We start from the raw sequence: 23074 nt of genomic DNA, 5'->3' as shown, positions 1-23074 counted from the left end.
TAAATATACACCAAAAACTAATTAATTGCTTCCTTGATATCATTTGGTTGAAATCTCACCACAAACACCTATTCATTCCCCTATTTTACTCCTAGTAAGAGACTAAAATGAGAAAATAACTTGTATAAACGATCCAATGGCGCTAGTTCGAAAAAAGAAAAAAGTTGTCCATGGTACCCCTATAAAAAATGACTCGAAGAATGAAAAGAAATGACGACAAACGTTCAACCAGAGATGGCAATGGGACAAGACCGGGCAATAACAAAGATGATCAAAGACTCCAGTTTTCCACATCCAATATGATATATCAACTAATAAAAATTCAGTATATTGTAATGGCAGCTCATCCTACTCTGAAATATAATATGATTAAGAAGTACATATTCCCATACATCTAGTTCAAAGACATAAAAATGCAACTAATTCATAGACAAGAAATGCACACGAGCAAGTAGATATTCTTTTCCAGCTATCCAAACGCCAGTCTGTGACCACTGTACATCTTCCCAGTCCAGATTATCCTCAAGTACCTAAAACCAATAACCCAAATGTTGAAACCCCCTCATAATTCAATCTCATGCTCTTCTTTCTTACCACATTTTTACGCCAACAAAAGGAAAGAGCAAATGCCTTAACTCAACTACGCCACAATGTAATGATCTTAATAAATGATGAATGTGTAGCAAAAATGGGATTGAGAGAAAGCTGGAGAAAAGTACCTCCACGTGTTCGGAAGGCAGTGGAATCCCGATAGAACGCATAACCTTCTGGGGCAGTGGCATCTTACATCGAGACCACCGAAACACATCAATCAAGGTATTATCATTATCGGTTCTTTCACCATTTGAGCAGTGCACAAAGTGGTTCTGAGATTTCTCGGCATCAGCTTCATGCCCCTGAGATGCTACAATGGTTTTCACCATTTTCTCTCCAGAAAAGCAGAGTTCATACCTTCACACAGTAGTTTTTCGGACAAATTAAAACTTGCATAAAGTATTTCACTAATCATTTTCTTTATCTATTGACTGATATTCCAAGATAACTATCTGATCTTACTACATTTGGTTATAAGCTCGACTAATCTCACAAGACAACCGTCTAACCCTACTACATTTGATTGTTAAGTAGCATATAAAATATTATGAAATCTAGGTAGGTGGCCACCCTAAATTGAGCTGATTCCTATGCCAACCACGATTGTTGCATTTCACACCTCATAAAAATGAATAACTTGTGCATAGTTGCTTATGAGTGGGTTATGAGGTAAGGAAAACATTATGGGCGGGACTTTATATACCTGCATGCATGCGTTTCTAGATACAAAACTTCTCCCTTCTTCAATCGCGCAGATGTATAGAGTGGCTTCTTTAGACCTTTATCCGCAACAATACTTATGCTGTATTTAATCCTGGAGATAAATGTCAATGGAACATTAAAGACGAATATTTTGAAAGTTTATAGGGTAATCCAGGGGCAAAGTGAATCCTGTCTACGTTATGTAACCTAAGATATCACATGATGCAAGATTCAAAGATGGTTATGTTATGTAATGTTCAAGAAACATAGAACATCATACCATGCAAGAAGTACGTCATGACAATGCCATTAACTGCCAAAAAGATCTCAAAGGCAAGACACTAACGTATTTTACTATCTTGTTTTTGGATAAACATGGGGTCCAAACCATCTTATGGTTATATGCTACTTGACTAATCTCTTGTGACGTTTGTTTAATCTACAGCATTTGAAAAAGATCCAACTGTTTACTACTTGCCCTAGCTTTTCGACCACTAGAATCTCCAAGTGATAGATGTAGTTACCAAATCAACGAAATAAAGTTGTAAAAGAGCTTTAATACGAATATCACCAATTTCCTAAGTTTGAGCCTTGTCTTAAGGTAAGGCAAAAACAAGAAAAGTCTTTTTAAGAACATTGATAATAAATGGATACAGTTAAGGAGTTCTGAAGATTCATTGATCACACTGGCTGGGAGAGGAAATATCACATATCTCAGCAATATGGGGTGTATATGCATTCCAACAAACTACAAATATATTTTATTGGGTTGGATCTAGTGAAAATAATAAATAAATAAATAAAATATATGCCTCAACGCAAGGAGACATGCATAAAAGCCAAGGTAAACAGACCTAAAGCTATTTTTTAAGATAGTATTTTGGCAAAACCCTGCAGGGGCAGTATTAAAAGGCGAGATTTGAAGAATACCATGGCTCATTGCAAAGGTTGTACTGAATTGTAACTTCTCTTACAAATCTCTGTTGACGCAACGCATTCTGAAAAACATAGCATAACATGGTAAATCACTGTTATTTCATTTAAAACAAAACCAGAAAATAATGAAAATGAAAAATCAAAGCAATGACAAATGTTTATGTTATTCATTTGAAGTCCCTAATAAAACATTCAATTTTGAAGATTTTAAATGAGATATGAGAATAGGTAGAATGTACTATGAAATAGACAGTAAGCAGGACATCGTAAAAATAAAACTACAATGTAAAAAACAGATGTAGAGCAGGACAGCCAAAGTTCTATTTCACCGTTTACTAGCAGCCAGTTTTTTTTTATTTCTGTTTTTATAATCAAATCAAGGGTTACATCATATTCATATCTTTGAAGAGTCTTCAACATATATAAATTTTTATTCATTTTCTAAAAACAGGAAGCAATCTTTACTGTAGTGATCAGGAAAATAATTTTATTATTGCATATCATCAGACTGAAAGATGAACTTTTAGAACCCCAAAAGTGAACTTAAAAGGACAAGCGGTTAAATATTATGTCAAGTCATTACAGAAGCTGCGGCCCTTGTAGTCATTGTCCGCTCGACAGCCACAGGAGCAAGGGTGNAAAAAAAAAAAAAAAAAAAAAAAAAAAAAAAAAAAAAAAAAAAAAAAGAACAAGGTTGATAGAAGCCTTATAATACAAGGATCAATGTGTTGCAATTGGGTCTAAAATAAAATAAAATGAAGCAATTGATAACTCATTCTGTCCTAAACCATTCAGGGTTGAAAACCTATATCAAAAAATTTAAAAGCTTCATTACCTTCACAATGCAGCATCTCTCAACACAATAGCTACAACCAATAGCAGCTCCCCAAGCTCGAGATCGAACATTATTTCGAAGAGTAGAAACGTAACCTATCACAAATTAGATGTAAAATTAACTAATAAAGAATATTAACCTCAAAATTGATGGGGAAAAAAAACAAGAATTTATGCATTAAAAAGAAAAGTAATCCGAGTAAAAAGATATGGAAAAGAGTACATATAAAAACTAATGTTCTCAACAATATAAATAAGGACTACGTTAAAATGTTTGATCTATGTAAAGAGTTCGGTAGACTATCATTGGATGAGAATGAGAATAACACGGGTGAGTCATCGTCATTGTCTTTGTCTTCGTCTTGACAGATTTTTTTAATACACTCATTCTTATACAATTTCATCTTCATTGACCGTACTTCTGTCTGGTGTTGATAGAATTTCTATGATGGTACTCTTTCATTTCTTTTGAGGTCATCATGCGCTAGAAAATATGGAGTTTATATTACCCTCCTCAAGACATCGTTTTTTTACACTTATGTACCAAGATTGCTCTTCCTTTACTGCCAACGAAATGAAAGTTCGGCTTTCACGAGCTTCTTATGTGTGTGTTGGACTATTATGATAGGGTCAGTTTCCTACATTTGATCAAGAAGAGTAATTTCTTTAAGGAGTTAGTTTCTTTTTGTAGAAACACAACCAAAAGCCTCTTAGTTCCATTTGTTGGAAGACCTCTTTTAGCTCTTTGAGTTTATTAATGAATCCATTTTCGGGCCATCCATGGAGGGGCATGTTATTCCACCAATATAAGCTAATGGGAGAGATTTTCTATAAGCTCTAACGGAGCATGTGTCAAAGGATTACTTTGGAATTTGCTTTTCATTAATACACTGAGAAGTGTATGCTTCTAAAAGATATAAAGCTACTATGACACTACGTGATGGATGAAACCCATCATAAAATATAGCCATCTACTAAACAAGATAAAAATAAACAAACTTACAATCTTGTGGAGGTAAAACTCTGATGGTTGCACGCAACTCCTGGATAGCAGGTGGAGGAGGAGAAGCTGTTGGACGACAGTAACCTGTATGCATGAGAACTAGAACACAAAATAGAACAACAACGTGTGATATGCATAGATCCACATCAATTCAATGAACTAGAAAATAGTGAGACACTACATACCAGCAACAAGATCTGAATCGTATGTGTACACATCTGTTCCCCACAGCTGTCCACCCCTGACCTGCACACATTACTTAAAGACCTTAATAGTTTNTTTTTTTTTTTTCCCTTCTCCTGCGTTTTGGAAATAGAAGTGGCATCTAATAGTATTTAAAGTACCAGCGAAGAAGAAATAAAACAAGTTCCAAGTTAAGAGAAACAAATTATAAGCAAAAAGGAAAAGGAAGATTTTGCTCCTTTTTTTTTAATTTAATGAGAAACAATGAAAGAGCCAAAGGGAAAATAAACTAAACAGCCTTAAGGATGAGGAGACTGGAGCCAAAAAGGAGGAATTAGACAAAAGGCCTCCAATCTAAGTTGATCAACAGAAGAGGTGAGTTAGAAAAGGAATTGTGAAGGGCACTCCATTTTGACGTAGTATGCTTGAAGTTGTCTCAAAGATTGGACCAAAACACTTTGAATCTTCCTTTGAACCACCAGTCGTGGAGTAATTCAATAAGGCAATCTTCTATAATCCCTTCGGAAGACACCATGCAATATCCAAACTATTGAGGATAAAATTTGGGTATTTACAAGCGAACAGGCAGATGACTATTGAGGATAAGATTTGTGTTTACTTCCCAAGTATGAATGAGATACTTTAATTCCTTATTGGTAGCCTTCTTGAGTAGGAGAAGCTTTCGGTTTTGTAGGTCTAATCCAAAGGTCCCATCCCCATGATGTGTTTGGAAACATTTTCTAAAAATGGGATACTCCTCTTCTCCTTCTACTTCTGGACTCCCATTAGAGGATGGTTACTGATCTTTGCCCAATATTTCCTCCTAGTCTTCGTTTGTCTCCCCAAATATGTGTTTGGACACTTCTTCTACATTGTTAAAAAATAGCTGGTTTACCAACCAAAACCAAATGGTCAGTTTTTTATGCTGATTTTGTTCTAAAACTAACACCAACCAACCAATGTGCTACCTTTCCTCTTTTTTTTGGAAAAGCTACCCTTCTTTGTTGGTCTACTTGAAAAGTCAGGTTTTTATTCCCCCACCCCCCAAAAAACGCTGTTTGGCGTTTTTCTACTTCGTTCTTTTTCTTTGCTCTTTTTTCTTTTTTCTCTTTTGTGAGGGTGGGTAGGGGGAAAGGGTGCATGGATGTTATAAAGGGACACTGCACTCATTCACCATAGATGGTTTAAGACAGACAGGCAGTGCTCCTANAAAAAAAAAAAAAAAAAAAAAAAAAAAAAAAAAAAAAAGAAAGAAGAAGAAGAAGAAGAAGAAGAAATATGCCTTTTACCTGCCTATTGGTAGCCGTAACATGTTCAGCTGGTATACGAATTTCTAGGGTGGGGACATTTTGTGGGCTTTCACCGTTCTTATCTATCTGGGATTGTTCATGTTCCTTCCACAACTTTATTAGTTCTTGCATGCACTCGCCAACTTTATAAACCACAGACGAGACTTCAGGTTTTCCTGAAAAAAGGTTTTGCATTTATACAGGCAATAAGATCTAGTAGATATGACATTCTTATCTCAAAAATTTTACTAGTCAATATCAAGCATCATGCATCAGACACAGAGAACTATCAAGACAAGATGGGTTTCATGAAGCTGCTTTTTTCCCCCTTAAAGATAAATAATGCCATGTTTCTGTTTTTCTCTTCGGAAACAAAGCCATAAATCTGTTTTTTATAATACATAAAATGCACTTAGGTGCAATTATATCTATGAGAAGAGAAGTTGTTTCTTGTTCAAAAAAACATCAAAGAAATGTGTTTCTAATTTTCTTTTTTTTAAAAAAAATCCTTATTCACAAATAGGACCTGTACTTCCATCTCTTATCGTTCCTCAAGAGTTGTTAAGAACTGCTCTAAATCGAAAATGGAAGAGCAATAAGTCCAAGTTAAAAAGGTATTTCTACGTCAAACAGATGATAAAGAATGATAAACAAGTAGACTGCAAAGCTTATGGAGAGAGACTGCAAACTAGAATAATATATTTCGCAAAAGCTATCCACGAAGTAGCATGATTGCAGCAGTCACAGTTGAGAAGAATGTTACACCAAGTGGGACAGAATAATAAGACAGCATACCTTGTAATCTGCAAGATACAGGAAGAGGATCAGGACGTGGCTCAATAGTCAATCATTCTTAAATTAAAAAAGAAATATTTCTTCGCATCACATTAAGGATAGCAAAAAAGTTTAAAAGCATTTTTCTGAACCAAGATTAGCAGTACTTTGAAGAACATAGGTTAGTCAGCAAGGAAAAATTAAAGCTGAACATAAAATCATACGACATACCCTTCATTATCTTGAGCACGAGACCTAAACCGAGGTTCTCTATTTGCTACTTGAGGGCTTCCCCTTGAACGTTGCATCCTCCTCCGATGCTGAACGCCATAATTATAAACTTCTCTCTCTCTGTCTACAGTCCCTTCAACATCTGCACATCCCTCATCTGACTCTTTTTCATGACATCTACTACGCTTTTCTGGTCGATCCCCTTCAATGTCTGTATCCCTCTCTTTCTTCCTGTCTCTACCCTCTCTATCAGCATTTTTCCAGTTATCAAAATCCTTTAACTTTTTCTGATCTGGAATCGGATTGTCCTGCTCTAACATTCTCGCAGACACTTCACCTGACTCCTTTTCAAGGTGTGAAGTCTCCTTATCCATTCCATTCCATGATTCTCTCTTCTGATGGTCCTTATCCCTTTCACGAGGCCTTTCCTTGTCTTTTGAGGTATCTTTCCGGTCCCTCTCCCACCTTTCTGCATCTCTCTCTTCCTTAGACAAGTCTTTGGGCTCAACATTGTTGTTTGTTGCTTGAGTACTGCTCCTATGATCATTTCTTTCCTTATCTTTGTCTCCCCAATCCCGCTGCTTTGTATCTTTCCTTTTTCTGTCCTTCTCCTTAAATTTATCCTCACCTTTTGAATCTATTTTGTTCTCGCCAACAGCCTCCCTTGTTTCAACATAATCTTTCTCATCAGTAGTCGGGGCTTCTTTTACAGCCTCGGCTGCACTCTGTGAACTGGTGCGTGAAACATGCCAGGATTCCGTGCTTCCAACTGGAGCTTCAGGATATCTCTTCCCCCTGTGATAATCTTTTGATTCTTTCCAGTTCAAGTGACCGGCCGCTGATCCATAAATCTCTTTTTCTGACTTCAAGTCACCCTTGTAATCGTTATAACTATCTCTATCATATTTCATTTCCTTAATATCCTCCAATCTGCTTTCATATCTCATTTCCTTCTCCAACTTCACAGCTTGAGAATCCCTCCTTTCATCACCAAACAGCTCTCGAGCCTCCACTCTTGAATCTCGGTTCTCAAACCTGTTATCCCCACCGTCCTTGGAGTCCCGCAGCTCCAGCCTGCTTTCCGAAGCAACAGAATGATCTACATGAGGATCATTAGAGGACGAGGGCATTCGAAAAATCGAGTGCAGGGGGGATCTTCTATCTCCATCCCGGGATTCACTGCGGGGAAGCTTCGACATTGGGGTGTCCTGACCCATCTCAAAGGAAGGGCGATACTGCATTGGAATTGAAGAAGAGAGCTTGCGATAAGGGCTGGAATCATCGTGGGGATATTTGGAAGATGAAGAGTGCCCCCCATCGTCGTGGGACCTCTTCGGAGCACCACTCATACCGACGAGTCAGTGAGTAATGAAGGTCAGCGGAATTAATCAAACAAACAGCAGCAGCGAAACAAGAACGTTTCTAAAAATCAACCCAGTTGCCCAAATTATCCTGCTTGAGAGTATAAAGATCGAAGGTTTTACAAAATCCAAACAAATTCGACAGAGAGAATCATCGTAAACAGATAGCAAGCAAATAAGAGACAGAAATAGATTGGACAAAAGAAGAAAAGACGTTACCTCGGATTCCAATTGATGCACAAACTGAAAGGGAAAATTAAATCCCTAATGAAGATTTGGCTCGCGGAACATGGAGTGATGCTATTAGGCTTTGCATCGTGGTGGGTGTGTTAGAGTGGGGTGTGTGTTGAAATATGCATAACAAAAAAAAGGGTTGGGAGTATAGAGAGAAGTGAGGGAAAACGGGGGACTCTGAATTTGTCGACCGTCGATGAAAGTTCAGAGAGACGGCGACACTCACAGCGGCTGAAGATGGGGGACTCTGAATTTCTCGACCGTCGATGCCTTCCAAAGACGCAATGATCAACTGCGCGCGTGTTTCTCAGTCGATGGGATGACTATTTTTAACAATAATTCGTTTTTTTTAAGAAATTAAGATAAATTTTGAAATTCGATTAAAATTTAAATATTTTACTAAACAAAATTGAGTGGAAGTGCGAGAAAAAAAAATTTAAAAAATAAAAAAAATGATTATTTTATTAAACTCGGGGAAGTTTAAAAAGAAAAAGAAAAAGGAAAAGGAAAAGGAGAAAAGGCATATTAAACATATAGACTTAGACACTTAGCCACGAAGGATTAAACTGCATTCGACAATTATTTGGAGTCCGAAGCCGTACGAATGATACGAGTTTAGAAGGGGTTGTTGTCCGCGTTGCGCACAGTTCACTCTCGCGGGTCACTGGCAGTCACTAGCTTCGCTTTTCTTTGCTCAATTTCTGGGGACTCACTCGCCAAGCGCCATCCACGGCCATCTTTCTTTCCAATTCCACTTTTCCGGCGTTGGAAGTAATCTGCTTCCGGCAACAATTTCCAANTGGGTTTCATGAAGCTGCTTTTTTCCCCCTTAAAGATAAATAATGCCATGTTTCTGTTTTTCTCTTCGGAAACAAAGCCATAAATCTGTTTTTTATAATACATAAAATGCACTTAGGTGCAATTATATCTATGAGAAGAGAAGTTGTTTCTTGTTCAAAAAAACATCAAAGAAATGTGTTTCTAATTTTCTTTTTTTTAAAAAAAATCCTTATTCACAAATAGGACCTGTACTTCCATCTCTTATCGTTCCTCAAGAGTTGTTAAGAACTGCTCTAAATCGAAAATGGAAGAGCAATAAGTCCAAGTTAAAAAGGTATTTCTACGTCAAACAGATGATAAAGAATGATAAACAAGTAGACTGCAAAGCTTATGGAGAGAGACTGCAAACTAGAATAATATATTTCGCAAAAGCTATCCACGAAGTAGCATGATTGCAGCAGTCACAGTTGAGAAGAATGTTACACCAAGTGGGACAGAATAATAAGACAGCATACCTTGTAATCTGCAAGATACAGGAAGAGGATCAGGACGTGGCTCAATAGTCAATCATTCTTAAATTAAAAAAGAAATATTTCTTCGCATCACATTAAGGATAGCAAAAAAGTTTAAAAGCATTTTTCTGAACCAAGATTAGCAGTACTTTGAAGAACATAGGTTAGTCAGCAAGGAAAAATTAAAGCTGAACATAAAATCATACGACATACCCTTCATTATCTTGAGCACGAGACCTAAACCGAGGTTCTCTATTTGCTACTTGAGGGCTTCCCCTTGAACGTTGCATCCTCCTCCGATGCTGAACGCCATAATTATAAACTTCTCTCTCTCTGTCTACAGTCCCTTCAACATCTGCACATCCCTCATCTGACTCTTTTTCATGACATCTACTACGCTTTTCTGGTCGATCCCCTTCAATGTCTGTATCCCTCTCTTTCTTCCTGTCTCTACCCTCTCTATCAGCATTTTTCCAGTTATCAAAATCCTTTAACTTTTTCTGATCTGGAATCGGATTGTCCTGCTCTAACATTCTCGCAGACACTTCACCTGACTCCTTTTCAAGGTGTGAAGTCTCCTTATCCATTCCATTCCATGATTCTCTCTTCTGATGGTCCTTATCCCTTTCACGAGGCCTTTCCTTGTCTTTTGAGGTATCTTTCCGGTCCCTCTCCCACCTTTCTGCATCTCTCTCTTCCTTAGACAAGTCTTTGGGCTCAACATTGTTGTTTGTTGCTTGAGTACTGCTCCTATGATCATTTCTTTCCTTATCTTTGTCTCCCCAATCCCGCTGCTTTGTATCTTTCCTTTTTCTGTCCTTCTCCTTAAATTTATCCTCACCTTTTGAATCTATTTTGTTCTCGCCAACAGCCTCCCTTGTTTCAACATAATCTTTCTCATCAGTAGTCGGGGCTTCTTTTACAGCCTCGGCTGCACTCTGTGAACTGGTGCGTGAAACATGCCAGGATTCCGTGCTTCCAACTGGAGCTTCAGGATATCTCTTCCCCCTGTGATAATCTTTTGATTCTTTCCAGTTCAAGTGACCGGCCGCTGATCCATAAATCTCTTTTTCTGACTTCAAGTCACCCTTGTAATCGTTATAACTATCTCTATCATATTTCATTTCCTTAATATCCTCCAATCTGCTTTCATATCTCATTTCCTTCTCCAACTTCACAGCTTGAGAATCCCTCCTTTCATCACCAAACAGCTCTCGAGCCTCCACTCTTGAATCTCGGTTCTCAAACCTGTTATCCCCACCGTCCTTGGAGTCCCGCAGCTCCAGCCTGCTTTCCGAAGCAACAGAATGATCTACATGAGGATCATTAGAGGACGAGGGCATTCGAAAAATCGAGTGCAGGGGGGATCTTCTATCTCCATCCCGGGATTCACTGCGGGGAAGCTTCGACATTGGGGTGTCCTGACCCATCTCAAAGGAAGGGCGATACTGCATTGGAATTGAAGAAGAGAGCTTGCGATAAGGGCTGGAATCATCGTGGGGATATTTGGAAGATGAAGAGTGCCCCCCATCGTCGTGGGACCTCTTCGGAGCACCACTCATACCGACGAGTCAGTGAGTAATGAAGGTCAGCGGAATTAATCAAACAAACAGCAGCAGCGAAACAAGAACGTTTCTAAAAATCAACCCAGTTGCCCAAATTATCCTGCTTGAGAGTATAAAGATCGAAGGTTTTACAAAATCCAAACAAATTCGACAGAGAGAATCATCGTAAACAGATAGCAAGCAAATAAGAGACAGAAATAGATTGGACAAAAGAAGAAAAGACGTTACCTCGGATTCCAATTGATGCACAAACTGAAAGGGAAAATTAAATCCCTAATGAAGATTTGGCTCGCGGAACATGGAGTGATGCTATTAGGCTTTGCATCGTGGTGGGTGTGTTAGAGTGGGGTGTGTGTTGAAATATGCATAACAAAAAAAAGGGTTGGGAGTATAGAGAGAAGTGAGGGAAAACGGGGGACTCTGAATTTGTCGACCGTCGATGAAAGTTCAGAGAGACGGCGACACTCACAGCGGCTGAAGATGGGGGACTCTGAATTTCTCGACCGTCGATGCCTTCCAAAGACGCAATGATCAACTGCGCGCGTGTTTCTCAGTCGATGGGATGACTATTTTTAACAATAATTCGTTTTTTTTAAGAAATTAAGATAAATTTTGAAATTCGATTAAAATTTAAATATTTTACTAAACAAAATTGAGTGGAAGTGCGAGAAAAAAAAATTTAAAAAATAAAAAAAATGATTATTTTATTAAACTCGGGGAAGTTTAAAAAGAAAAAGAAAAAGGAAAAGGAAAAGGAGAAAAGGCATATTAAACATATAGACTTAGACACTTAGCCACGAAGGATTAAACTGCATTCGACAATTATTTGGAGTCCGAAGCCGTACGAATGATACGAGTTTAGAAGGGGTTGTTGTCCGCGTTGCGCACAGTTCACTCTCGCGGGTCACTGGCAGTCACTAGCTTCGCTTTTCTTTGCTCAATTTCTGGGGACTCACTCGCCAAGCGCCATCCACGGCCATCTTTCTTTCCAATTCCACTTTTCCGGCGTTGGAAGTAATCTGCTTCCGGCAACAATTTCCAAGATAATACAGTACTCTCTCTCTCTCTCTCTCTCTCTCTCTCTCGTGAAATGGCTGAGTTTNACAATAATTCGTTTTTTTTAAGAAATTAAGATAAATTTTGAAATTCGATTAAAATTTAAATATTTTACTAAACAAAATTGAGTGGAAGTGCGAGAAAAAAAAATTTAAAAAATAAAAAAAATGATTATTTTATTAAACTCGGGGAAGTTTAAAAAGANGTAATCTGCAAGATACAGGAAGAGGATCAGGACGTGGCTCAATAGTCAATCATTCTTAAATTAAAAAAGAAATATTTCTTCGCATCACATTAAGGATAGCAAAAAAGTTTAAAAGCATTTTTCTGAACCAAGATTAGCAGTACTTTGAAGAACATAGGTTAGTCAGCAAGGAAAAATTAAAGCTGAACATAAAATCATACGACATACCCTTCATTATCTTGAGCACGAGACCTAAACCGAGGTTCTCTATTTGCTACTTGAGGGCTTCCCCTTGAACGTTGCATCCTCCTCCGATGCTGAACGCCATAATTATAAACTTCTCTCTCTCTGTCTACAGTCCCTTCAACATCTGCACATCCCTCATCTGACTCTTTTTCATGACATCTACTACGCTTTTCTGGTCGATCCCCTTCAATGTCTGTATCCCTCTCTTTCTTCCTGTCTCTACCCTCTCTATCAGCATTTTTCCAGTTATCAAAATCCTTTAACTTTTTCTGATCTGGAATCGGATTGTCCTGCTCTAACATTCTCGCAGACACTTCACCTGACTCCTTTTCAAGGTGTGAAGTCTCCTTATCCATTCCATTCCATGATTCTCTCTTCTGATGGTCCTTATCCCTTTCACGAGGCCTTTCCTTGTCTTTTGAGGTATCTTTCCGGTCCCTCTCCCACCTTTCTGCATCTCTCTCTTCCTTAGACAAGTCTTTGGGCTCAACATTGTTGTTTGTTGCTTGAGTACTGCTCCTATGATCATTTCTTTCCTTATCTTTGTCTCCCCAATCCCGCTGCTTTGTATCTTTCCTTTTTCTGTCCTTCTCCTTAAATTTATCCTCACCTTTTGAATCTATTTTGTTCTCGCCAACAGCCTCCCTTGTTTCAACATAATCTTTCTCATCAGTAGTCGGGGCTTCTTTTACAGCCTCGGCTGCACTCTGTGAACTGGTGCGTGAAACATGCCAGGATTCCGTGCTTCCAACTGGAGCTTCAGGATATCTCTTCCCCCTGTGATAATCTTTTGATTCTTTCCAGTTCAAGTGACCGGCCGCTGATCCATAAATCTCTTTTTCTGACTTCAAGTCACCCTTGTAATCGTTATAACTATCTCTATCATATTTCATTTCCTTAATATCCTCCAATCTGCTTTCATATCTCATTTCCTTCTCCAACTTCACAGCTTGAGAATCCCTCCTTTCATCACCAAACAGCTCTCGAGCCTCCACTCTTGAATCTCGGTTCTCAAACCTGTTATCCCCACCGTCCTTGGAGTCCCGCAGCTCCAGCCTGCTTTCCGAAGCAACAGAATGATCTACATGAGGATCATTAGAGGACGAGGGCATTCGAAAAATCGAGTGCAGGGGGGATCTTCTATCTCCATCCCGGGATTCACTGCGGGGAAGCTTCGACATTGGGGTGTCCTGACCCATCTCAAAGGAAGGGCGATACTGCATTGGAATTGAAGAAGAGAGCTTGCGATAAGGGCTGGAATCATCGTGGGGATATTTGGAAGATGAAGAGTGCCCCCCATCGTCGTGGGACCTCTTCGGAGCACCACTCATACCGACGAGTCAGTGAGTAATGAAGGTCAGCGGAATTAATCAAACAAACAGCAGCAGCGAAACAAGAACGTTTCTAAAAATCAACCCAGTTGCCCAAATTATCCTGCTTGAGAGTATAAAGATCGAAGGTTTTACAAAATCCAAACAAATTCGACAGAGAGAATCATCGTAAACAGATAGCAAGCAAATAAGAGACAGAAATAGATTGGACAAAAGAAGAAAAGACGTTACCTCGGATTCCAATTGATGCACAAACTGAAAGGGAAAATTAAATCCCTAATGAAGATTTGGCTCGCGGAACATGGAGTGATGCTATTAGGCTTTGCATCGTGGTGGGTGTGTTAGAGTGGGGTGTGTGTTGAAATATGCATAACAAAAAAAAGGGTTGGGAGTATAGAGAGAAGTGAGGGAAAACGGGGGACTCTGAATTTGTCGACCGTCGATGAAAGTTCAGAGAGACGGCGACACTCACAGCGGCTGAAGATGGGGGACTCTGAATTTCTCGACCGTCGATGCCTTCCAAAGACGCAATGATCAACTGCGCGCGTGTTTCTCAGTCGATGGGATGACTATTTTTAACAATAATTCGTTTTTTTTAAGAAATTAAGATAAATTTTGAAATTCGATTAAAATTTAAATATTTTACTAAACAAAATTGAGTGGAAGTGCGAGAAAAAAAAATTTAAAAAATAAAAAAAATGATTATTTTATTAAACTCGGGGAAGTTTAAAAAGAAAAAGAAAAAGGAAAAGGAAAAGGAGAAAAGGCATATTAAACATATAGACTTAGACACTTAGCCACGAAGGATTAAACTGCATTCGACAATTATTTGGAGTCCGAAGCCGTACGAATGATACGAGTTTAGAAGGGGTTGTTGTCCGCGTTGCGCACAGTTCACTCTCGCGGGTCACTGGCAGTCACTAGCTTCGCTTTTCTTTGCTCAATTTCTGGGGACTCACTCGCCAAGCGCCATCCACGGCCATCTTTCTTTCCAATTCCACTTTTCCGGCGTTGGAAGTAATCTGCTTCCGGCAACAATTTCCAAGATAATACAGTACTCTCTCTCTCTCTCTCTCTCTCTCTCTCTCGTGAAATGGCTGAGTTTTTCTCCCTTGTCTTTTTTTTTCTTTGTTCCTGTAAACTTGTGTGGTTTCTAGGGCATTTCATCGTTGAAAAGGGTTTCTTCAGAGTCTAGTCTTTTTTTATCAAATTTTGTTCCCCTCGTGTGAAGTTCATTTCTTTGTTTTGGTGTTTAAGAACCTGAGGCTATAGAGAGCAAAATCTATTATGTAGTGGAAGTTTGTACGTGCTTTGTTCTGAAAATCTATTCCGAGCTGCATGCTTTTAATCGGATCATCTTTGCCTTTTGCTTTGTTTGTTCATTGCTCTACCCTCGTTTTAAGGCTCTGTCAACGGATTACCTCTTCGTGTTCATCATAGCCCTGCAAATCTGAATTGCGTTTTGATCCGACACTCATTACTCCAATTTGTTAACTCTAAAACCCTTGTCCCTCTACCGTTTTATAGCACCAGAACGTGTTCGGGTTTCGGATGTTTTTTGTTCGTTTTTTTAATGTCTGATTTGATATCTGATTCGTCTTATCATGGCTGGAGGAGTTATTCTGGAACTTCAGCCAAGGATCGTGTAGTTTCTAATGCGTATTTTGCTGTCACTACTTATATCAATTTTTATCTGATTGAGTTCTTTATATATAATGAACAGGTTGCATAAAAATGAGTTCGACCAGAGGGCGTGGTAAGTCTTTTAATTCTGGCACCAACAATGAGAAGACACCTAAGGCGAGCAATGTATCTGAAATTTCTACAACACCCCTAGACCATTTGAGTCAGGGTGTAGCGGACGTTAGCCTGGATTCTGGACACGCAGATGGTGATTGGGAAGTTTATGCCAAAAAGTCAAGGAACAAAGCTGGGACCAATGCAACTAAACAATGGGGTGCCCAGTATTTTAGTCCTAAATTACCAGAGATGGCTCAAACGTCAGGCACACATAATGGTGGTGGACGAGGAAAGGTGTCTAGTAAGAATTGGCAACCTCAATACCCTGATACAAGGAAAATAGGACGGGGTAATGCTTGGTCACAATCCAGGGCTTCGGAGAGCAATTATGTAGCTCCACAATCTGTAATTCGCCCTCCCCTGGAGCATGGCTGGAATTGGCAATCTAGGGCTGGTTCCAGTCAAACTAAGGTCTCGGTAGACGCCCAACATAAAGTTGATTTTATCTCAAACTCATATCCAAGTGACGAGAACGAAGAATCTGACAATGCTGAGGATAATGACAATGATTCTGATGATCTGGAGGATAGTGACGATGATCTCTTAAGTGATGACTTTGATTCTGATGCAAGTCAAAAGAGCTATGAAACACGAAAGAAGATTAGATGGTTTAAGAAATTCTTTGAGATTTTGGATAGTTTGACTGTTGATGAGATTAATGAACCTGCAAGGCAGTGGCACNTTTCATCACCAAACAGCTCTCGAGCCTCCACTCTTGAATCTCGGTTCTCAAACCTGTTATCCCCACCGTCCTTGGAGTCCCGCAGCTCCAGCCTGCTTTCCGAAGCAACAGAATGATCTACATGAGGATCATTAGAGGACGAGGGCATTCGAAAAATCGAGTGCAGGGGGGATCTTCTATCTCCATCCCGGGATTCACTGCGGGGAAGCTTCGACATTGGGGTGTCCTGACCCATCTCAAAGGAAGGGCGATACTGCATTGGAATTGAAGAAGAGAGCTTGCGATAAGGGCTGGAATCATCGTGGGGATATTTGGAAGATGAAGAGTGCCCCCCATCGTCGTGGGACCTCTTCGGAGCACCACTCATACCGACGAGTCAGTGAGTAATGAAGGTCAGCGGAATTAATCAAACAAACAGCAGCAGCGAAACAAGAACGTTTCTAAAAATCAACCCAGTTGCCCAAATTATCCTGCTTGAGAGTATAAAGATCGAAGGTTTTACAAAATCCAAACAAATTCGACAGAGAGAATCATCGTAAACAGATAGCAAGCAAATAAGAGACAGAAATAGATTGGACAAAAGAAGAAAAGACGTTACCTCGGATTCCAATTGATGCACAAACTGAAAGGGAAAATTAAATCCCTAATGAAGATTTGGCTCGCGGAACATGGAGTGATGCTATTAGGCTTTGCATCGTGGTGGGTGTGTTAGAGTGGGGTGTGTGTTGAAATATGCATAACAAAAAAAAGGGTTGGGAGTATAGAGAGAAGTGAGGGAAAACGGGGGACTCTGAATTTGTCGACCGTCGATGAAAGTTCAGAGAGACGGCGACACTCACAGCGGCTGAAGATGGGGGACTCTGAATTTCTCGACCGTCGATGCCTTCCAAAGACGCAATGATCAACTGCGCGCGTGTTTCTCAGTCGATGGGATGACTATTTTTAACAATAATTCGTTTTTTTTAAGAAATTAAGATAAATTTTGAAATTCGATTAAAATTTAAATATTTTACTAAACAAAATTGAGTGGAAGTGCGAGAAAAAAAAATTTAAAAAATAAAAAAAATGATTATTTTATTAAACTCGGGGAAGTTTAAAAAGAAAAAGAAAAAGGAAAAGGAAAAGGAGAAAAGGCATATTAAACATATAGACTTAGACACTTAGCCACGAAGGATTAAACTGCATTCGACAATTATTTGGAGTCCGAAGCCGTACGAATGATACGAGTTTAGAAGGGGTTGTTGTCCGCGTTGCGCACAGTTCACTCTCGCGGGTCACTGGCAGTCACTAGCTTCGCTTTTCTTTGCTCAATTTCTGGGGACTCACTCGCCAAGCGCCATCCACGGCCATCTTTCTTTCCAATTCCACTTTTCCGGCGTTGGAAGTAATCTGCTTCCGGCAACAATTTCCAAGATAATACAGTACTCTCTCTCTCTCTCTCTCTCTCTCTCTCTCGTGAAATGGCTGAGTTTTTCTCCCTTGTCTTTTTTTTTCTTTGTTCCTGTAAACTTGTGTGGTTTCTAGGGCATTTCATCGTTGAAAAGGGTTTCTTCAGAGTCTAGTCTTTTTTTATCAAATTTTGTTCCCCTCGTGTGAAGTTCATTTCTTTGTTTTGGTGTTTAAGAACCTGAGGCTATAGAGAGCAAAATCTATTATGTAGTGGAAGTTTGTACGTGCTTTGTTCTGAAAATCTATTCCGAGCTGCATGCTTTTAATCGGATCATCTTTGCCTTTTGCTTTGTTTGTTCATTGCTCTACCCTCGTTTTAAGGCTCTGTCAACGGATTACCTCTTCGTGTTCATCATAGCCCTGCAAATCTGAATTGCGTTTTGATCCGACACTCATTACTCCAATTTGTTAACTCTAAAACCCTTGTCCCTCTACCGTTTTATAGCACCAGAACGTGTTCGGGTTTCGGATGTTTTTTGTTCGTTTTTTTAATGTCTGATTTGATATCTGATTCGTCTTATCATGGCTGGAGGAGTTATTCTGGAACTTCAGCCAAGGATCGTGTAGTTTCTAATGCGTATTTTGCTGTCACTACTTATATCAATTTTTATCTGATTGAGTTCTTTATATATAATGAACAGGTTGCATAAAAATGAGTTCGACCAGAGGGCGTGGTAAGTCTTTTAATTCTGGCACCAACAATGAGAAGACACCTAAGGCGAGCAATGTATCTGAAATTTCTACAACACCCCTAGACCATTTGAGTCAGGGTGTAGCGGACGTTAGCCTGGATTCTGGACACGCAGATGGTGATTGGGAAGTTTATGCCAAAAAGTCAAGGAACAAAGCTGGGACCAATGCAACTAAACAATGGGGTGCCCAGTATTTTAGTCCTAAATTACCAGAGATGGCTCAAACGTCAGGCACACATAATGGTGGTGGACGAGGAAAGGTGTCTAGTAAGAATTGGCAACCTCAATACCCTGATACAAGGAAAATAGGACGGGGTAATGCTTGGTCACAATCCAGGGCTTCGGAGAGCAATTATGTAGCTCCACAATCTGTAATTCGCCCTCCCCTGGAGCATGGCTGGAATTGGCAATCTAGGGCTGGTTCCAGTCAAACTAAGGTCTCGGTAGACGCCCAACATAAAGTTGATTTTATCTCAAACTCATATCCAAGTGACGAGAACGAAGAATCTGACAATGCTGAGGATAATGACAATGATTCTGATGATCTGGAGGATAGTGACGATGATCTCTTAAGTGATGACTTTGATTCTGATGCAAGTCAAAAGAGCTATGAAACACGAAAGAAGATTAGATGGTTTAAGAAATTCTTTGAGATTTTGGATAGTTTGACTGTTGATGAGATTAATGAACCTGCAAGGCAGTGGCACTGTCCAGCATGCCAAGGAGGCCCTGGTGCCATTGACTGGTATCGTGGCCTGCAACCCTTGATGGCACATGCCAAAACGAAAGGATCTAAAAGGGTGAAGCTGCACAGAGAGCTAGCAGAACTGTTGGATGAGGAGTTGCGGCGTAAAGGAGCATCTATAGTTCCTGCAGGTGAGCTATTTGGTAAATGGAAAGGTCTGAAAGATGAGGAGAAAGATCACGAGATAGTGTGGCCTCCTATGGTTATTATTATGAACACAAAGCTTGAGCAGGATGTAAATGAGAAGGTATGTCTTCAAATCAGCTGCTAGAGAGGACAGATTGATGAATTATGTTTGTATTTTTGTAATGTATTTGTAGTCTTGTACGCATATTTGATATCTGTTAGAGTTGATGGTCATTCATTTTTCACTTTCCCGTTCGGATGATTGCAGTGGATTGGCATGGGAAACCCGGAACTTCTTGATTACTTCAGTCCATATGATCCTAAGAAGGCACGGCACTCATATGGTCCCCAGGGGCATCGTGGGATGAGTGCTCTGATATTTGAGCCCTCAGCAAGGGGTTATTTAAATGCTGAGCGCCTGCACAAGCATTTCATTGAGCAAGGAACCGATAGAGATGCTTGGGATTCTAGAAGGAGGACTTTGTTTTATCCAGGTGGGAAGCGCCAACTTTATGGTTTTATGGCTATAAAAGATGACCTCGACACTTTTAACCAGCACATGCAAGGTTTCATCCCTCTCTCATCTTTGTTTTGTTGGTCTGTCTAGGAAACTTCGTGCCCTCTAGCATGTTTTCCATTTCAAGAATGTGCTATTACGATTGCAATGTGAACTTTTGTTTTCTTTGTGATCTTGAAAAACATTAAATAGGAAAATCTAAGATGAAGTTTGAAATGAAATCGTACCAAGAGATGGTCGTAGATCAGATTAAGCAAATGAGCGAGGACAACCAGCAGCTTACCTGGTTGAAGTACAAGGTCGTAAAAGAAAGAAGTAAGTCTAAGGCCTACGAAGAATCTTTGGATAAAGTATGTGAAAAGCTTCGGAAGACCACTGAAGAAAACAGAATTGTTAGACAGAGAACCCTAATGCAACACGAAGAGGATAAAGAAGAGGTATGCCTTTTCTACTGAGCTCTTAAAATAGAATTCAGAACAGGGTCGTTCCCCATGTTAATGATAGGCCAACCAGAACATGTTGTGGTAAATCTTCTTCATCCCTCCCCCCACTAAAACAAGCATTCACGTAAACACTATCAGAATTCGCAACCCCCGTAATGTGCATATTTTAAAAGACTACCGGCTATTTGCATGTTTGTTCTCATTGACTTCTGATTTTTTCCTTTCCCTGCTGATGAAGATGCAATTGCAAGAACAATTTTTCAAAGAACAAATGGAGCTATTGCATAAAACAAGGGAAGAAACAGAAGAGAATTTTGAAAGAATGCAGCAGGAGGAACGCGAGAAGGTGAAGAAACAAACGAATGCAAGCCAATCGACTACCGATGAATATAGAAGCAGGTAATAGAGAGATTATCTGTGGCAAGTGATTCACACAATCCTGAATATTGGGAAAGCTATGCTATGACCAAGAGAAAAAACTGTAGCAAGTTTGTTTAGTTGATTAGTGTTTTACTTGTTCTGCTCAGGGCGAAGGAGGTTGCGAAGTTTATAAAGTTTCAAGAGAAGGAGATGGAAGATTTCGTAGCAGAAAGGGAGGAGCTGATCAAAGTTCATGAAGAAAAGATGGCAGCAATGAAACGGAGACATTGGGACGAAGAAGTGGAGGTGGAGAAAGAGTTCAATGCGGAACTAACTCGGCTGATGGAGAAGTATTCCCCTCAAAATTCTAAAGATGCAGCAGAAGTGCAGGAGGGTATGGTGAAGTGAAGGTAAGGTAAGGAAGTGGTTTGCTTACAGGGATGATAATAGATAGTAAGTAGTCTGCAACTAGAACAGTATCTACTAGGGGAGCAGTATCTACTAGGGGAGAGTTGCGAGATCCATTTTCCTCTCCTTACAACTTTTCTTAACGCTTTTCTCATATCAGTATGAGATGGATAGATTACCAAGAACACTTGAACCCCTGGCGTTTTGGTTCATCTTCTACCGTGGTATCTTGTATATGCTAATAGCGTAGAAGTATGTTGGTGGATATTTGATTTGAATATTTCTGGTAACGCTCATGTGATGTTAGATGCAAAAATGGGTTTTTTATTCGAAAATTATTTTCGACAATTACTTTTTTATCCACTTATAAGTAAAATTGTCTGAAGTTGACTTGTCTTATACTTTTAAATTTGTAACAATTTAGTAATTAAACTTTTAATAAATTTAATCCCTATTATTGTTATGATTTAAGAAGTCTTGTTATTAGCAAATAAATTGATGAACTGAGAACCAGATGCATTTGTAAATTATAAAATAATTAACGCTTGATTTTTGATAGAATTAAAAATTGTTTAATCAAAGAGATTAAATGGGTAACACATTTTAAATTCGTCTGAAGTTGCGGAGAGTGTTTTTCTCATAAATAAATGTTGATGGATTCGTCCTCCGATTAGATGAATTGGTTTTGGGCAATTTGGAAAAGGGAGCGATAATCTTACAGATTCGGAGATGGAGAAGATAAAGACACAATTGGAGAAGCATAATGATGATGATCGGAAGGTTGCGTCCGCCATCGATGGTCTTCCTCTCAGATTTTATGAACACTTTGTTATGGCTGGTCTTCGCGTTGATCTGATCGAACCTGGTCGCATCGTTTGCACTCTCAAAGTCCCTGCTCGTTTGCTTGTATGTTTTTCTTCTTCTTCTTCTTCTTCTTCTACTAGTACCTGTTTTTTTTGCTAATTTCGACTTCATCCACCACTCCTGTTCGATCCACTTGCTTGTGAGATCTGTGGACGCGGTTCTGGCGGCCTATTTACTCTTTTTAATTAGGATTTCTCTGCTTACTATTTGACGTTTCATTTGCAAGAACAATAATAATTCCTTGCACGGAGGAGCCTCGGCGTCACTTGTGGATTGCATTGGTTCAGCAGCGATAGCGACTATGGGCTCTACCACCACCGGAGTCTCCCTCGAAATTAGCCTCTCCTACTTGGATGCTGCTTATCTCGACGTGAGTTCCATTTCCCCCTTCTCCACCTTTCAATTTCCCATTTCTGTTCATCACATTTCGCGGTCTCTATAACTTTTCTATCAGATGCGGAAATTGAGCTATTGCACAGCTCCGATATAATGCACTACACTCATTTTTTTTCTAGAATTATAAATAGTGTAAAGATCCCCTCTCCCCTCTCCCCTCTCCCCTCTCCCCTCACTGTCACTGGAAAAAAGGAAAAGATAATAACTTAAAAGGATAAATTGGCTGTAAGGTTGGCTCTTGGCCAAGCTCTTCTCTTGGTTTACCATTAAATGGGAAGCCAAAGACTATCATTCTGGGACCCCATTATGGAGAGAGTGGCTAAAAGGCTCCTTGCTTGGAAGAGTTCTTTAAGCTACTTTATCAATCCTTCCTGTTTATTATATGTCCTTATTCCCTATGCCTTCCAAGGTTGTCCAAACTATGAGAGACCTTGTAGAACCTTTCTTTGAAAAGGCAATAATGAAAATTTGGGCTTCACTGTTGTTAAATGAAAAAATGTACTCCAATTGAAGATGGCGGTATTGGGGTGAATGGTATCAAGATAAAGAGCAAAGCCTTCCTTGACGAATGGGTTTTAGTATGAGATCATTGGTGAAAAACCTCTCCTGTAAAAGGAACATTGAGCCTCCAAACCTCTACAAACCTCTCCTAAAAAGGAGCTTAGCCATAAAGTCCAAGGTAGGATGCCATACATGAGTATCTTCCCTTACTGGTGTTCCATTTGGAAAACACAATTCTGAATCACAAGGCCTACCCTTTGTTTCTTATCCACCCCC

General features: G+C 39.5%; 3 protein-coding genes across 12 annotated transcripts in view; 2 read left to right on the top strand and 1 right to left on the bottom strand.

Annotated features, from left to right (window-relative positions):
• Positions 1 to 268: 268 nt before the first annotated feature.
• Positions 269 to 14389, bottom strand: LOC111794622. 7 transcript variants are annotated; one of them, XM_023676701.1, is made up of 13 exons: positions 8127 to 8467; positions 6547 to 7998; positions 6337 to 6344; positions 5542 to 5717; positions 4255 to 4315; positions 4070 to 4168; positions 3068 to 3162; positions 2927 to 2972; positions 2816 to 2877; positions 2227 to 2294; positions 1298 to 1408; positions 720 to 951; positions 269 to 530 (listed from the first exon to the last, which is right to left on the bottom strand). In XM_023676701.1, exons 2-13 carry the CDS (start codon positions 7893 to 7895, stop codon positions 420 to 422), a joined length of 2418 nt encoding a protein of 805 aa, XP_023532469.1. In that variant the 5' UTR covers positions 7896 to 7998; positions 8127 to 8467; the 3' UTR covers positions 269 to 419. The 7 variants fall into 7 exon arrangements, with proteins under 7 accessions (XP_023532469.1, XP_023532467.1, XP_023532464.1 ...); XM_023676699.1 differs by lacking the exons at positions 2816 to 2877; positions 2927 to 2972; positions 6337 to 6344; positions 6547 to 7998; positions 8127 to 8467 and adding exons at positions 9437 to 9444; positions 12467 to 13921; positions 14047 to 14389; XM_023676696.1 differs by lacking the exons at positions 2816 to 2877; positions 2927 to 2972; positions 6337 to 6344; positions 6547 to 7998; positions 8127 to 8467 and adding exons at positions 9437 to 9444; positions 12467 to 13918; positions 14047 to 14389.
• The window catches only part of LOC111794623 (protein SUPPRESSOR OF GENE SILENCING 3-like), an 18546-nt gene continuing 7334 nt past the window's right edge, over positions 11863 to 23074 (top strand). Inside the window, exons 1-7 of one of the 4 annotated variants that reach the window (XM_023676705.1) lie at positions 11863 to 12049; positions 15539 to 16286; positions 19136 to 19430; positions 19578 to 19875; positions 20019 to 20263; positions 20508 to 20668; positions 20797 to 21372. In XM_023676705.1, the coding sequence (XP_023532473.1) occupies positions 15550 to 16286; positions 19136 to 19430; positions 19578 to 19875; positions 20019 to 20263; positions 20508 to 20668; positions 20797 to 21037 (1977 nt within the window). In that variant the 5' untranslated portion in view covers positions 11863 to 12049; positions 15539 to 15549 and the 3' untranslated portion in view covers positions 21038 to 21372. Of the gene's footprint in view, positions 12050 to 14609; positions 14870 to 15538; positions 16287 to 17458; positions 17719 to 18387; positions 19431 to 19577; positions 19876 to 20018; positions 20264 to 20507; positions 20669 to 20796; positions 21373 to 23074 lie in introns of those variants that run through there. The other 3 variants (XM_023676704.1, XM_023676703.1, XM_023676702.1) reach the window with 3 other exon arrangements.
• The window catches only part of LOC111794627 (acyl-coenzyme A thioesterase 13-like), a 2380-nt gene continuing 837 nt past the window's right edge, over positions 21532 to 23074 (top strand). The window contains exons 1-2 of the mRNA XM_023676708.1: positions 21532 to 21943; positions 22128 to 22271. Of these exons, the coding sequence (XP_023532476.1) occupies positions 21767 to 21943; positions 22128 to 22271 (321 nt within the window). The 5' untranslated portion in view covers positions 21532 to 21766. The remainder of the gene's footprint in view (positions 21944 to 22127; positions 22272 to 23074) is intronic.

This window comes from Cucurbita pepo, chromosome LG05, assembly GCF_002806865.2.
Source record: "Cucurbita pepo subsp. pepo cultivar mu-cu-16 chromosome LG05, ASM280686v2, whole genome shotgun sequence".
NCBI lineage: Eukaryota > Viridiplantae > Streptophyta > Magnoliopsida > Cucurbitales > Cucurbitaceae > Cucurbita > Cucurbita pepo.
The sequence above is the reverse complement of the archived record's forward strand: the minus strand, read 5'-3'. Positions and strand labels throughout refer to the sequence as shown.